Raw genomic sequence first — 15,351 nt, forward strand, 5'->3', positions numbered from 1 at the left:
TAAATGAGAGCCTGGAGCGCTGTTTTGAAGCCGCCACGCATCCATCTTGGCACTCCCCCAACCTAGTGAAAAAATATTTTGGAAGCTTAAGAAAAGCAGTTAATGCAGATACTTTTAAATGATATTATGTCCTTGAAACATTTCATTGAAATTCTGTAAAATTCCAATGTATTCCAATGGCAGACCGGTGGCTTGTCAATGGCCAATACATAGCATGAGCAATCCAGGGTCTCTATACACCACTGTAGTCATACTTAGTTATAGGGTGAGAACACTGAACACTGTCCTCCAGACAGACACTACATTAGGATGTTAATGGCAGAGCAGACCAGAGCAACGTTTCTGTGATGTTTGTTTATGAAACACAGATAGTGTAGTTTTACTGGGCCTATCAGAGCTGGGGTAAACAACCTGTGGTAAGGTTCTACTGGGCCTATCAGAGCTGGGGTAAACAACCTGTGGTAAGGTTCTACTGGGTCTATCAGAGCTGGGGTAAACAACCTGTGGTAAGGTTCTACTGGGCCTATCAGAGCTGGGGTAAACAACCTGTGGTAAGGTTCTACTGGGCCTATCAGAGCTGGGGTAAACAACCTGTGGTATGGTTCTACTGGGCCTATCAGAGCTGGGGTAAACAACCTGTGGTATGGTTCTACTGGGCCTATCAGAGCTGGGGTAAACAACCTGTGGTAAGGTTCTACTGGGCCTATCAGAGCTGGGGTAAACAACCTGTGGTATGGTTCTACTGGGCCTATCAGAGCTGGGGTAAACAACCTGTGGTAAGGTTCTACTGGGCCTATCAGAGCTGGGGTAAACAACCTGTGGTAAGGTTCTACTGGGCCTATCAGAGCTGGGGTAAACAACCTGTGGTAAGGTTCTACTGGGCCTATCAGAGCTGGGGTAAACAACCTGTGGTAAGGTTCTACTGGGCCTATCAGAGCTGGGGTAAACAACCTGTGGTATGATTCTACTGGGCCTATCAGAGCTGGGGTAAACAACCTGTGGTATGGTTCTACTGGGCCTATCAGAGCTGGGGTAAACAACCTGTGGTAAGGTTCTACTGGGCCTATCAGAGCTGGGGTAAACAACCTGTGGTAAGGTTCTACTGGGCCTATCAGAGCTGGGGTAAACAACCTGTGGTATGGTTCTACTGGGCCTATCAGAGCTGGGGTAAACAACCTGTGGTATGGTTCTACTGGGCCTATCAGAGCTGGGGTAAACAACCTGTGGTAAGGTTCTACTGGGCCTATCAGAGCTGGGGTAAACAACCTGTGGTAAGGTTATACTGGGCCTATCAGAGCTGGGGTAAACAACCTGTGGTAAGGTTCTATTGTGCCTATCAGAGCTGGGGTAAACAACCTGTGGTAAGGTTCTACTGGGCCTATCAGAGCTGGGGTAAACAACCTGTGGTATGGTTCTACTGGGCCTATCAGAGCTGGGGTAAACAACCTGTGGTATGGTTCTACTGGGCCTATCAGAGCTGGGGTAAACAACCTGTGGTAAGGTTCTACTGGGCCTATCAGAGCTGGGGTAAACAACCTGTGGTAAGGTTCTACTGGGCCTATCAGAGCTGGGGTAAACAACCTGTGGTAAGGTTCTACTGGGCCTATCAGAGCTGGGGTAAACAAACTGTGGTAAGGTTCTACTGGGCCTATCAGAGCTGGGGTAAACAACCTGTGGAAAGGTTCTACTGGGCCTATCAGAGCTGGGGTAAACAACCTGTGGTAAGATTCTATTGGGCCTATCAGAGCTGGGGTAAACAACCTGTGGTATGGTTCTACTGGGCCTATCAGAGCTGGGGTAAACAACCTGTGGTAAGGTTCTACTGGGCCTATCAGAGCTGGGGTAAACAACCTGTGGTATGGTTCTACTGGGCCTATCAGATCTGGGGTAAACAACCTGTGGTAAGGTTCTAGTGGGCCTATCAGAGCTGGGGTAAACAACCTGTGGTAAGGTTCTACTGGGCCTTTCAGAGCTGGGGTAAACAACCTGTGGTATGGTTCTACTGGGCCTATCAGAGCTGGGGTAAACAACCTCTGGTAAGGTTCTACTGGGCCTATCAGAGCTGGGGTAAACAACCTGTGGTATGGTTCTACTGGGCCTATCAGAGCTGGGGTAAACAACCTGTGGTATGGTTCTACTGGGCCTATCAGAGCTGGGGTAAACAACCTGTGGTAAGGTTCTACTGGGCCTATCAGAGCTGGGGTAAACAACCTGTGGTATGATTCTACTGGGCCTATCAGAGCTGGGGTAAACAACCTGTGGTATGATTCTACTGGGCCTATCAGAGCTGGGGTAAACAACCTGTGGTATGGTTCTACTGGGCCTATCAGAGCTGGGGGAAACAACCTGTGGTATGATTCTACTGGGCCTATCAGAGCTGGGTTAAACAACCTGTGGTATGGTTCTACTGGGCCTATCAGAGCTGGGGTAAACAACCTGTGGTAAGGTTCTACTGGGCCTATCAGAGCTGGGGTAAACAACCTGTGGTAAGGTTCTACTGGGCCTATCAGCGCTGGGGTAAACAAGCTGTGGTATGGTTCTACTGGGCCTATCAGAGCTGGGGTAACAACCCGTGGTATGGTTCTACTGGGCCTATCAGAGCTGGGGTAAACAACCTGTGGTATGGTTCTACTGGGTCTATCAGAGCTGGGGGAAACAACCTGTGGTATGGTTCTACTGGGCCTATCAGAGCTGGGGTAAACAACCTGTGGTATGGTTCTACTGGGCCTATCAGAGCTGGGGTAAACAACCTGTGGTATGGTTCTACTGGGCCTATCAGAGCTGGGGTAAACAACCTGTGGTAAGGTTCTACTGGGCCTATCAGAGCTGGGGTAAACAACCTGTGGTATGGTTCTACTGGGCCTAACAGAGCTGGGGTAAACAACCTGTGGTAAGGTTCTACTGGGCCTATCAGAGCTGGGGTAAACAACCTGTGGTAAGGTTCTACTGGGCCTATCAGAGCTGGGGTAAACAACCTGTGGTATGGTTCTACTGGGCCTATCAGAGCTGGGGGAAACAACCTGTGGTATGATTCTACTGGGCCTATCAGAGCTGGGGGAAACAACCTGTGGTATGGTTCTACTGGGCCTATCAGAGCTGGGGTAAACAACCTGTGGTAAGGTTCTACTGGGCCTATCAGAGCTGGGGTAAACAACCTGTGGTAAGGTTCTACTGGGCCTATCAGAGCTGGGGTAAACAACCTGTGGTAAGGTTCTACTGGGCCTATCAGAGCTGGGGTAAACAACCTGTGGTATGGTTCTACTGGGCCTATCAGAGCTGGGGTAAACAACCCGTGGTATGGTTCTACTGGGCCTATCAGAGCTGGGGTAAACAACCCGTGGTATGGTTCTACTGGGCCTATCAGAGCTGGGGTAAACAACCCGTGGTATGGTTCTACTGGGCCTATCAGAGCTGGGGTAAACAACCCGTGGTATGGTTCTACTGGGCCTATCAGAGCTGGGGTAAACAACCTATGGTATGGTTCTACTGGGCCTATCAGAGCTGAGGTAAACAACCTGTGGTATGATTCTACTGGACCTATCAGAGCTGGGGTAAACAACCTTTGGTATGATTCTACTGGGCCTATCAGAGCTGGGGTAAACAACCTGTGGTATGATTCTACTGGGCCTATCAGAGCTGGGGTAAACAACCTGTGGAATGATTCTACTGGGCCTATCAGAGCTGGGGTAAACAAACTGTGGTATGGTTCTACTGGGCCTATCAGAGCTGGGGTAAACAACCTGTGGTATGGTTCTACTGGGCCTATCAGAGCTGGGGTAAACAACCTGTGGTATGGTTCTACTGGGCCTATCAGAGCTGGGGTAAACAACCTGTGGTATGGTTCTACTGGGTCTATCAGAGCTGGGGGAAACAACCTGTGGTATGGTTCTACTGGGCCTATCAGAGCTGGGGTTAACAACCTGTGGAAAGGTTCTACTGGGCCTATCAGAGCTGGGGTTAACAACCTGTGGTATGGTTCTACTGGGCCTATCAGAGCTGGGGTTGGTTGGTCATGTGTTGCGGCGCTAAGCTAACGGACCTCGTGGTGGTACAGATATTAGGATATAGTGTTAGGTTCAGAGTCCGATTCCTCCAGGGCAGGGGAAACCGATTCCTCCAGGGCAGGGGAAACAGATTCCTCCAGGGCAGGGGAAACAGATTCCTCCAGGGCAGGGTGAACCGATTCCTCCAGGGCAGGGTGAACAGATTCCTCCAGGGCAGGGGAAACAGATTCCTCCAGGGCAGGGGAAACAGATTCCTCCAGGGCAGGGGAAACAGATTCCTCCAGGGCAGGGGAAACCGATTCCTCCAGGGCAGGGGAAACAGATTCCTCCAGGGCAGGGTGAACCGATTCCTCCAGGGCAGGGGAAACAGATTCCTCCAGGGCAGGGGAAACAGATTCCTCCAGGGCAGGGTGAACCGATTCCTCCAGGGCAGGGGAAACAGATTCCTCCAGGGCAAGGGAAACAGATTCCTCCAGGGCAGGGGAAACAGATTCCTCCAGGGCAGGGGAAACCGATTCCTCCAGGGCAGGGTGAACCGATTCCTCCAGGGCAGGGTGAACCGATTCCTCCAGGGCAGGGGAAACAGATTCCTCCAGGGCAGGGGAAACAGATTCCTCCAGGGCAGGGGAAACCGATTCCTCCAGGGCAGGGGAACCAGATTCCTCCAGGGCAGGGGAAACAGATTCCTCCAGGGCAGGGGAAACAGATTCCTCCAGGGCAGGGGAAACAGATTCCTCCAGGGCAGGGGAAACAGATTCCTCCAGGGCAGGGGAAACAGATTCCTCCAGGGCAGGGTGAACCGATTCCTCCAGGGCAGGGGAAACTGATTCCTCCAGGGCAGGGGAAACAGATTCCTCCAGGGCAGGGGAAACAGATTCCTCCAGGGCAGGGGAAACAGATTCCTCCAGGGCAGGGGAAACAGATTCCTCAAGGGCAGGGGAAACAGATTCCTCCAGGGAGCCCGTGTCTCAAATGGCACCCTGTTCCATGTGGGCCCTGGTCAAAAGAAGGGCACTATATAGGGAATAGAGTGTTATTTGGGACGTAGACAGGGTGGTTCTGCAGTGCACCCATTATGGAGGAATGTTTTAGATGGATGGAGGTCGGGGAGGGGGGGGGGGGGGGCAGTGCTGGTCCCTCCCTGACTGAGGAGGCCCGGGACGGAGATCAAAGGAACCAGCGCTGCATCCTGCCTCCCTTCTCTCTGAAGTGCTCCAGTCGGGTGCAGCTTCGTTAACGACCGGCTGCACTGAGAGGGAGAGGGTGGGGTGAGGGTGGAGGGTGGAGGGTGGGATGGAAGGAGGTAGAGGAGAGGGTGGGGTGAGGGTGGAGGGTGGGATTGAAGGAGGTAGAGGAGAGGGAGAGGGTGGGGTGAGGGTGGAGGATGGGATGGAAGGAGGTAGAGGAGAGGGTGGGGTGAGGGTGGAGGGTGGGATGGAAGGAAGGAAGTAGAGGAGAGGGAGAGAGGAGTAGAAGTGATGGGGGAAGGCGGGAGGGGAGGAATTAGGAAATGGGTAGGGGGTACTGATCAATTATTTAAACTCTCTCTTTCCTATCGCCTCTGAATTTTAAGTAGCTCCTTCATCACAACTTCCCTCCTCCTCATGTCCTCCTTATTAGCCCAAATGCTTTTGTTGCCTTACTTCTTTCATAGACCACACTGTTATGTAGTCAGTGTCTTCCAAACACCTTAGACAATCTCAATGATTTAGCCATTTCATGTGGCCTATGTAAATGTCCCCTTGTAACCTGGTACGTGAAAGATGGCACTGAGACAGAGCCGTCGTCTGTTTAATGTGGTTGAAATGGCTCTGCGGGACAAGCCGTGTCAGTCCCACCTCTTTCCATCTTACTGCACCAGGTTGAAATGGCTCTGCAGGACAAGCCGTGTCAGTCCCACCTCTTTTCACCTTACTGCACCAGGTTTAAATGGCTCTGCGGGACAAGCCGTGTCAGTCCCACTTCTTTTCACCTTACTGCACCAGGTTGAAATGGCTCTGCGGGACAAGCCGTGTCAGTCCCACCTCTTTCCATCTTACTGCACCAGGTTGAAATGGCTCTGCAGGACAAGCCGTGTCAGTCCCACCTCTTTCCATCTTACTGCACCAGGTTGAAATGGCTCTGCGGGACAAGCCGTGTCAGTCCCACCTCTTTCCATCTTACTGCACCAGGTTTAAATGGCTCTGCGGGACAAGCCGTGTCAGTCCCACCTCTTTTCACCTTCCTGCACCAGGTTCAAATGACTCTAATCTCATATAAAGACAATGACTGGTTTCTGTACTTCATTAGTATTTTGTACAGATTGATCTCACAAACCCTCTTTGGTTTGAGCTGTTGTAGCATGTCTCCGACGTTAAACCCACGGATGTAAACTACCGATGTGATGGAGCGAGAGAGACGGAAAGAGAAATAGAGAGAGAGACATAAAGAGATAAAGATAGAAAGGGACGGGGTCTAGACCTTCAGGGAAACAGACTCTACAGTAAACATCTCAGACCTCATCCAGTAAACATCTCAGACCTCATCCTGGCCTTCAACAGAACAGACTACAGTAAACATCTCAGACCTCATCCTGGCCTTCAGCAGAACAGACTACAGTAAACATCTCAGTCCTCATCCAGTAAACATCTCAGACCTCATCCTGGCCTTCAGCAGAACAGACTACAGTAAACATCTCAGACCTCATCCTGGCCTTCAGCAGAACAGACTACAGTAAACATCTCAGACCTCATCCTGGCCTTCAGCAGAACAGACTACAGTAAACATCTCAGACCTCATCCTGGCCTTCAGCAGAACAGACTACAGTAAACATCTCAGACTTCATCCAGTAAACATCTCAGACCTCATCCTGGCCTTCATCAGAACAGACTACAGTAAACATCTCAGACCTCATCCTTCAGCAGAACAGACTACAGTAAACATCTCAGACCTCATCCTTCAGCAGAACAGACTACAGTAAACATCTCAGTCCTCATCCAGTAAACATCTCAGACCTCATCCTGGCCTTCAGCAGAACAGACTACAGTAAACATCTCAGACCTCATCCAGTAAACATCTCAGACCTCATCCTGGCCTTCAGCAGAACAGACTACAGTAAACATCTCAGACCTCATCCAGTAAACATCTCAGACCTCATCCTGGCCTTCAACAGAACAGACTACAGTAAACATCTCAGTCCTCATCCAGTAAACATCTCAGACCTCATCCAGTAAACATCTCAGACCTCATCCAGTAAACATCTCAGACCTCATCCTGGCCTTCAGCAGAACAGACATTACGGTGGAGAAAATCAATGACCTAACAGTTGTTTTTCTGCTTTACTTTATGTTCTTGATGACTGAGGGGCCCCTAGAAGGAAAGGGTAATTTTCCTCGACCTGCACTCCTGAAATAACTTTATAATATGTGAACAGTGAACACGGTTAGTTACCCAAGTCATTGGCCATGAAAAGCAACCCACAGGCCCTGGCTCTATCTGTCTATTCATTGAGTTCAGACCTAATCAACAGAGAGAGGTCTTCCATGAGGATAATCTTTAAAGGGGTTTGTGTCCGTTGATCAGTCTGCCTTACCACCTCCTCTCTCCCCCTGCCTTACCTCCCTCTCCTTCCTCCACTGTCCCCCTGCCTTACCCCCTCTCCTTCCTCCACTCTCCCCCTGCCTTACCCCCCTCTCCTTCCTCCTCTCTCCCCCTGCCTTACCTCCCTCTCCTTCCTCCTCTCTCCCCCTGCCTTACCCCCCTCTCCTTCCTCCTCTCTCCCCCTGCCTTACCTCCCTCTCCTTCCTCATCTCTCCCCCTGCCTTACCTCCCTCTCCTTCCTCCTCTCTCCCCCTGCCTTACCTCCCTCTCCTTCCTCCTCTCTCCCCCTGCCTTACCTCCCTCTCCTTCCTTCTCTCTCCCCCTGCCTTACCTCCCTCTCCTCCTCCTCTCTACCCTGCCTTACCCCCTCTCCTCCTCCTCTCTCCCCCTGCCTTACCTCCCTCTCCTTCCTCCTCTCTCCCCTTGCCTTACCTCCCTCTCCTTCCTCCTCTCTCCCCCTGCCTTACCTCCCTCTCCTTCCTCCTCTCTACCCCTGCCTTACCTCCCTCTCCTTCCTCCTCTCTCCCCCTGCCTTACCTCCCTCTCCTCCTCCTCTCTCCCCCTGCCTTACCTCCCTCTCCTCCTCCTCTCTCCCCCTGCCTTACCTCCCTCTCCTTCCTCCTCTCTCTCCCTGCCTTACCCCCTCTCCTTCCTCCTCTCTCCCCCTGCCTTACCTCCCTCTCCTTCCTCATCTCTCCCCCTGCCTTACCTCCCTCTCCTTCCTCCTCTCTCCCCCTGCCTTACCTCCCTCTCCTTCCTCCTCTCTCCCCCTGCCTTACCTCCCTCTCCTTCCTACTCTCTCCCCCTGCCTTACCTCCCTCTCCTCCTCCTCTCTACCCTGCCTTACCCCCTCTCCTCCTCCTCTCTCCCCCTGCCTTACCTCCCTCTCCTTCCTCCTCTCTCCCCTTGCCTTACCTCCCTCTCCTTCCTCCTCTCTCCCCCTGCCTTACCTCCCTCTCCTTCCTCCTCTCTACCCCTGCCTTACCTCCCTCTCCTTCCTCCTCTCTCCCCCTGCCTTACCTCCCTCTCCTCCTCCTCTCTCCCCCTGCCTTACCTCCCTCTCCTCCTCCTCTCTCCCCCTGCCTTACCTCCCTCTCCTTCCTCCTCTCTCTCCCTGCCTTACCCCCTCTCCTTCCTCCTCTCTCCCCCTGCCTTACCCCCTCTCCTTCCTCCTCTCTCCCCCTGCCTTACCCCCTCTCCTTCCTCCTCTCTCCCCCTGCCTTACCCCCCTCTAATGTCTCCTCTCTCCCCCTGCCTTACCCCCTCTAATTCCTCCTCTCTCCCCCTGCCTTACCCCCCTCTAATTCCTCCTCTCTCCCCCTGCCTTACCGACTCTAATTCCTTCTCTCTCCCCCTGCCCCCTCTAATTTCTCCTCTCTCCCCCTGCCTTACCCCCTCTAATTCCTCCTCTCTCCCCCTGCCTTACCCCGCTCTAATTCCTCCTCTCTCCCCCTGCCTTACCCCCTCTAATTCCTCCTCTCTCCCCCTGCCTTACCCCCTCTAATTCCTCCTCTCTCCCCCTGCCTTACCCCCCTCTAATTCCTCCTCTCTCCCCCTGCCTTACCCCCTCTCATTCCTCCTCTCTCCCCCTGCCTTACCCCCTCTAATTCCTCCTCTCTCCCCCTGCCTTACCCCCCTCTAATTCCTCCTCTCTCCCCCTGCATTACCCCCTCTAATTCCTCATCTCTCCCACTGCCTTACCCCCTCTCATTCCTCCACTCTCCCCCTGCCTTACCCCCCTTCCCCCTTCTCTCTCCCCCTGCCTTACCCCCTTCCCCCTTCTCTCTGCCCCTGCCTTACCCCCCTCTCCTTCCTCCCCCTCTTGCTGCCCTACCTTTTCTCCCTCCTCTCTCCTCCTGCCCTACCCCATCTCCTTCCTCCCCTCCTCTCTTCCCCTGCCTTACCCCCCTCTCATTCCTCCTCTCCCCCTGCCTTACCCCCCTCTCCTTCCTACCCCTCCTCTCCCCCTGCCTTACCCCCTCTCCTTCCTACCCCTCCCCCCCTGCCTTACCCCCCTCCTCTCTCCCCTTGCCTTACCCCCTCTCCTTCCTACCCCTCCTCTCCCCCTGCCTTACCCCCCTCTTCTTCCTCCCCTCCTCTTGCCCCCTGCCTTATCCCCCTCTCATTCCTACCCCTCCTCTCACCCTGCCTGAGGGGGGGTACCCCCTCTTCTTCCTCCCCCACCTGACTCCCTGCCTAGGCTTCAATACATACACCTCAGTCCTTCCACACAGATCAGAGAGAGAAAGCACAACAGAACAGAACCCATGATGGAGCAGATGCTGAATGTATAATTGGTTCATCAGACTGTATAACAGCTAATCCATCACTCCATCCATCCTGGGGTTGTTATTGTCTGAAGATAAAGAGGCATGTTTCAACTGCAGTTGATCTCCTGAATAATCTTCTTCCTAATCAATAAGTATGCACTGAGCATGTGAGCTTTAATCCCAGCCATGAACTCTCAGAATGAGAGCTATTATCTCAGCCATGAACTATCAGAATGAGAGCTTTTATTTCAGCCATGAACTCTCAGAATGAGAGCTTTAATCTCAGCCATGAACTCTCAGAATGAGATCTTTAATCCCAGCCATGAACTCTCAGAATGAGAGCTATTATCTCAGCCATGAACTCTCAGAATGAGAGCTTTTATCTCAGCCATGACCCCTCAGAATGAGAGCTATTATCTCAGCCATGACCCCTCAGAATGAGAGCTGTTATCTCAGCCATGACCACTCAGAATAGATGGTTTATTGTGAAACATGGGGCCTTTTGGTAGCCTAGTGGTTAGAGTGTTGGACTAGTAACTGAAAGGTTGCAAGATCAAATCCCTGAGCTGACAAGGTAAAAATATGTTGTTCTGTCCCTGAACAAGGCAGTTAACCCACTGTTCCTAGACCAGTTAACCCACTGTTCCTAGACCAGTTAACCCACTGTTCCTAGACCAGTTAACCCACTGTTCCTAGACCAGTTAACCCACTGTTCCTAGACCAGTTAACCCACTGTTCCTAGACCAGTTAACCCAATGTTCCTAGACCAGTTAACCCACTGTTCCTAGACCAGTTAACCCACTGTTCCTAGACCAGTTAACCCACTGTTCCTAGACCAGTTAACCCACTGTTCCTAGACCAGTTAACCCACTGTTCCATCATTGTAAATAAGAATGTGTTCTTAACTGACTTGCCTAGTTAAATAAAATAAAAACATGAGTCTCAGAATAGATGGTTTACTGTGAAACATGAGTCTCAGAATAGATGGTTTACTGTGAAACATGACCCTCATAATAGATGGTTCACTGTGAAACATGACCCTCAGAATAGATGGTTTACTGTGGAACATGAGTCTCAGAATAGATGGTTCACTGTGAAACATGACCCTCAGAATAGATGGTTTACTGTGAAACATGATCCTCAGAATAGATGGTTTACTGTGAAACATGAGCATCAGAATAGATAGTTTACTGTGGAACATGACCCTCAGAATAGATGTCATGCAGAAATCGTGTGTGTGTGTGTGTGTGTGTGTGTGTGTGTGTGTGTGCGCGTGTGTGTGTGTGTGTGTGTGTGTGTTACTGACCGTGTGTAGATGCCGTTCTTGCGGCAGAAGGAGTTCTTGACTGACAGGCGTCTGTTGTTGAGTTCCAGGGCGGGGAAACGGCCCTCGTCCAGCCTGACCATCTCCCCATGGGAGAGGGGCAGGGAGGTGCTGTTACTGTGGCTCCCTAGGTGGGGGTAAGAGGACACTGGGAGAAGGTTAGTCCATTGTAGGGGCAGGGCACACACACAAGCTAAATGCCTTCTATGCTCGCTTCGAGGAAAGCAACACTGAACCATGCATGGGAGCAAACGCTGTTCCAGACGACTGTGTGATCACGCTCTCAATAGCCAATGTGAGTAAAACCTTTTAACAGGATAACATTCACAAGGATGCAGGGCCAGACGGATTACCAGGATACGTACTCAGAGCATGCGCTGACCAACTGGCAAGTATCTTCACTGACATTTTCCACCTCTCCCTGACCCAGTCTATAATACATACATGTTTCAAGCAGACCATCATAGTCCCTGTGCCCAGAAGGCCTAGATGACCATCGCTCCAGAGCACTCACATCGGTAGCGCTGCAATGTGTTTTGAAAGGCTGGTCATGGCTCACATCAACACCATCAATGATTTAGCACTGAGGTTAATTAATCAGCAGTCTCACTATAAAACCTTTAGTGTTAGAGACTCTACTGAGGTGCCAGGCCCTGATCCAAAAAAAACATATTTTGACTGACCCACATGCCCAAATATATACCCTCATACACAGTATTAGTCAATCAAATTCAATCAAATGTATTTATAAAGCCCTTCTAACATCAGCTGATGTCACAAAGTGCTGTACAGAAACCCAGCCTAAAACCCCAAACAGCAAGCAATGCAGGTGTAGAAGCACGGTGGCTAGGAAAAACTCCCTAGAAAGGCAGGAACCTAGGAAGAAACCTAGAGAGGAACCAGGCTATGAGGGGTGGCCAGTCCTCTTCTGGCTGTGCTGGGTGGAGATTATAACAGAACATGGCCAAGATGTTCAAATGTTCATAGATGACCAGCATGGTCAAATAATAATAATCACAGTCAGTGGTTGTCGAGGGTGCAACAGGTCAGCACCTCAGGAGGAAATGTCAGTTGGCTTTTCATAGCCGATCATTCAGAGTATCTCTACCGCTCAAGAGAGTTGAAAACAGCAGGTCTGGGACAGGTAGCACGTCCGGTGAACAGGTCAGGGTTCCCTAGCCGCAGGCAGAACAGTTGAGGTGTAGAGGCAGGGTTTAGGGGGCAGTGACCTCTCCTCTCTCTTCCTCCTGGCTGGTTAGTGTGACTCATCATGCTGGTGCCTGGTCCTGGTGGTGAGTTTGGACCACAGTAAAACAAACAACTTGTCAGTGGTACAAAATGTCTGTGTTGCCAGGGGTGGCTGGGGGGTAGCTGGGGGTGCAGGCTCTAAAAGGGGCTCTTTGTGTCCCAGACAAACACTGTCCTTGTCTCTCCTGGACCAGCCAAAGCCCTGTTGACTGACCCCTGACCCCTACAGGACCCCTGGACACTGTGGGACCACTCTCAACACCACACTAAACACTAACGGGGCGTTAAAAGGTAATGATGTGAGATCACGGCAGGCTTGACCTCTCTTCCACTCCTTCCTCTCTCCTGTTCCTCTCCACCTCTCTTTCTCTCCATCCCTGTGAGTTCTAACAAGTCGTTATCAAGTGATTATTTTACTGGATTTGGCCATCAGTACTCCCACAAAAAATGTAGAGGAGAAGCAGTGGCAGTCAACCCATGATGCCAGAGTCCAACAGTGATGTAACCTGGGATGACTCAGCAGAGCGTCAGTCTGGCACTGTGGGGTCAGGGACAGAAGTCACACACAGTGTACTGACTGAATAACTATTGGCTTTAAACATCAGAACAAACCCTGGACACTCACACTGGCAGATCGATACCCATTCTTTCTAAACAGGGGACAATAATGACCTCTCGTCTCTCATTCTCCTGTCTACCTGTGCTTAAGTAAGGCACTTTGTGATAACTGTTACTGTTAAAAGGGCTAGAACTGAATTTGATAGTGCTTTTAGCTTGGTCTTATATTACAATGGTCATGCAGTATTTTTACAATTGTATAAATAGTTTTCAGATGTTCCAATCACAACTGATGACTCTGGGCTATTCTCCTTACGGGCCAGCTTCTCAGACACAGATTAAAACTAGTCCTGGACTGAAAAGATAGATCAATGGTGAATCTCCATCGAAACATTGTTTGTTGTTGTCCAGAACCAGTCTTAAACTGTGTCCGGGAAACCACCCCTCAAAAGTATCAATAACTTGGGAATGGAATGTTGGGAATGGAATGTTGGGAATGGAATGTTAGGAATGGTATGTTGGGAATGGAATGTTATGAATGGAATGTTATGAATGGAATGTTAGGAATGGAATGTTAGGAATGGAATATTGGGAATGGAATGTTGGGAATGGAATATTAGTAATGGAATGTTGGGAATGGAATGTTGGGAATGGAATATTAGGAATGGAATGTTGGGAATGGAATATTAGTAATGGAATGTTGGGAATGGAATGTTGGGAATGGAATATTAGGAATGGAATATTAGTAATGGAATGTTAGGAATGGAATATTAGGAATGGAATATTAGGAATGGAATGTTAGGAATGGAATGTTAGGAATGGAATGTTAGGAATGGAATATTAGGAATGGAATGTTAGGAATGGAATGTTAGGAATGGAATGTTAGGAATGGAATATTAGGAATGGAATGTTAGGAATGGAATATTAGGAATGGAATATTAGGAATGGAATGTTAGGAATGGAATATTAGGAATGGAATGTTAGGAATGGAATATTAGGAATGGAATGTTAGGAATGGAATATTAGGAATGGAATATTAGGAATGGGATGTTAGGAATGGAATGTTAGGAATGGAATGTTAGGAATGGAATGTTAGGAATGGAATGTTGGGAATGGAATATTAGGAATGGAATGTTAGGAATGGAATGTGGGGAATGGATTGTTGGGAATTAAATATTAGTAATGGAATGTTGGGAATGGAATGTTGGGAATGGAATATTAGGAATGGAATGTTGGGAATGGAATGTTGGGAATGGAATGTTGGGAATGGAATATTAGGAATGGCATGTTGGGAATGGAATATTAGGAATGGAATGTTGGGAATGGAATGTTGGGAATGGAATAATAGTAATGGAATGTTGGGAATGGAATAATAGTAATGGAATGTTGGGAATGGAATATTAGTAATGGAATGTTGGGAATGGAATGTTGGGAATGGAATGTTGGGAATGGAATATTAGGAATGGAATGTTGGGAATGGAATGTTGGGAATGGAATAATAGTAATGGAATGTTGGGAATGGAATAATAGTAATGGAATGTTGGGAATGGAATATTAGTAATGGAATGTTGGGAATGGAATGTTGGGAATGGAATAATAGGAATGGAATGTTGGGAATGGAATAATAGTAATGGAATGTTGGGAATGGAATATTAGTAATGGAATGTTGGGAATGGAATAATAGTAATGGAATGTTGGGAATGGAATGTTGGGAATGGAATGTTGGGAATGGAATAATAGTAATGGAATGTTGGGAATGGAATAATAGTAATGGAATGTTGGGAATGGAATGTTGGGAATGGAATAATAGTAATGGAATGTTGGGAATGGAATGTTGGGAATGGAATAATAGTAATGGAATGTTGGGAATGGAATAATAGTAATGGAATGTTGGGAATGGAATATTAGTAATGGAATGTTGGGAATGGAATATTGGGAATGGAATGTTGGGAATGGAATAATAGTAATGGAATGTTGGGAATGGAATGTTGGGAATGGAATAATAGTAATGGAATGTTGGGAATGGAATAATAGTAATGGAATGTTGGGAATGGAATATTAGTAATGGAATGTTGGGAATGGAATATTGGGAATGGAATGTTGGGAATGGAATATTAGTAATGGAATGTTGGGAATGGAATAATAGTAATGGAATGTTGGGAATGGAATAATAGTAATGGAATGTTGGGAATGGAATAATAGTAATGGAATGTTGGGAATGGAATATTAGTAATGGAATGTTGGGAATGGAATATTAGTAATGGAATGTTGGGAATGGAATGTTGGGAATGGAATATTAGTAATGGAATGTTGGGAATGGAATGTTAGTAATGGAATATTAGTAATGGAATATTAGGAATGGAATGTT

The 15,351-nt window shown here is 49.1% G+C and overlaps 1 protein-coding gene across 1 annotated transcript in view; it reads right to left on the reverse strand.

Annotated features, from left to right (window-relative positions):
- Window positions 1-15,351, reverse strand: part of LOC139422347 (protein sidekick-2-like) — a 390,182-nt gene that overhangs the window by 7,750 nt on the left and 367,081 nt on the right. Inside the window, exon 43 of the mRNA XM_071173549.1 lies at window positions 11,160-11,325. Within this exon, the coding sequence (XP_071029650.1) occupies window positions 11,160-11,325 (166 nt within the window). The remainder of the gene's footprint in view (window positions 1-11,159; window positions 11,326-15,351) is intronic.

The sequence above is a fragment of the Oncorhynchus clarkii genome, chromosome 12 (genome assembly GCF_045791955.1).
Source record: "Oncorhynchus clarkii lewisi isolate Uvic-CL-2024 chromosome 12, UVic_Ocla_1.0, whole genome shotgun sequence".
NCBI lineage: Eukaryota > Metazoa > Chordata > Actinopteri > Salmoniformes > Salmonidae > Oncorhynchus > Oncorhynchus clarkii.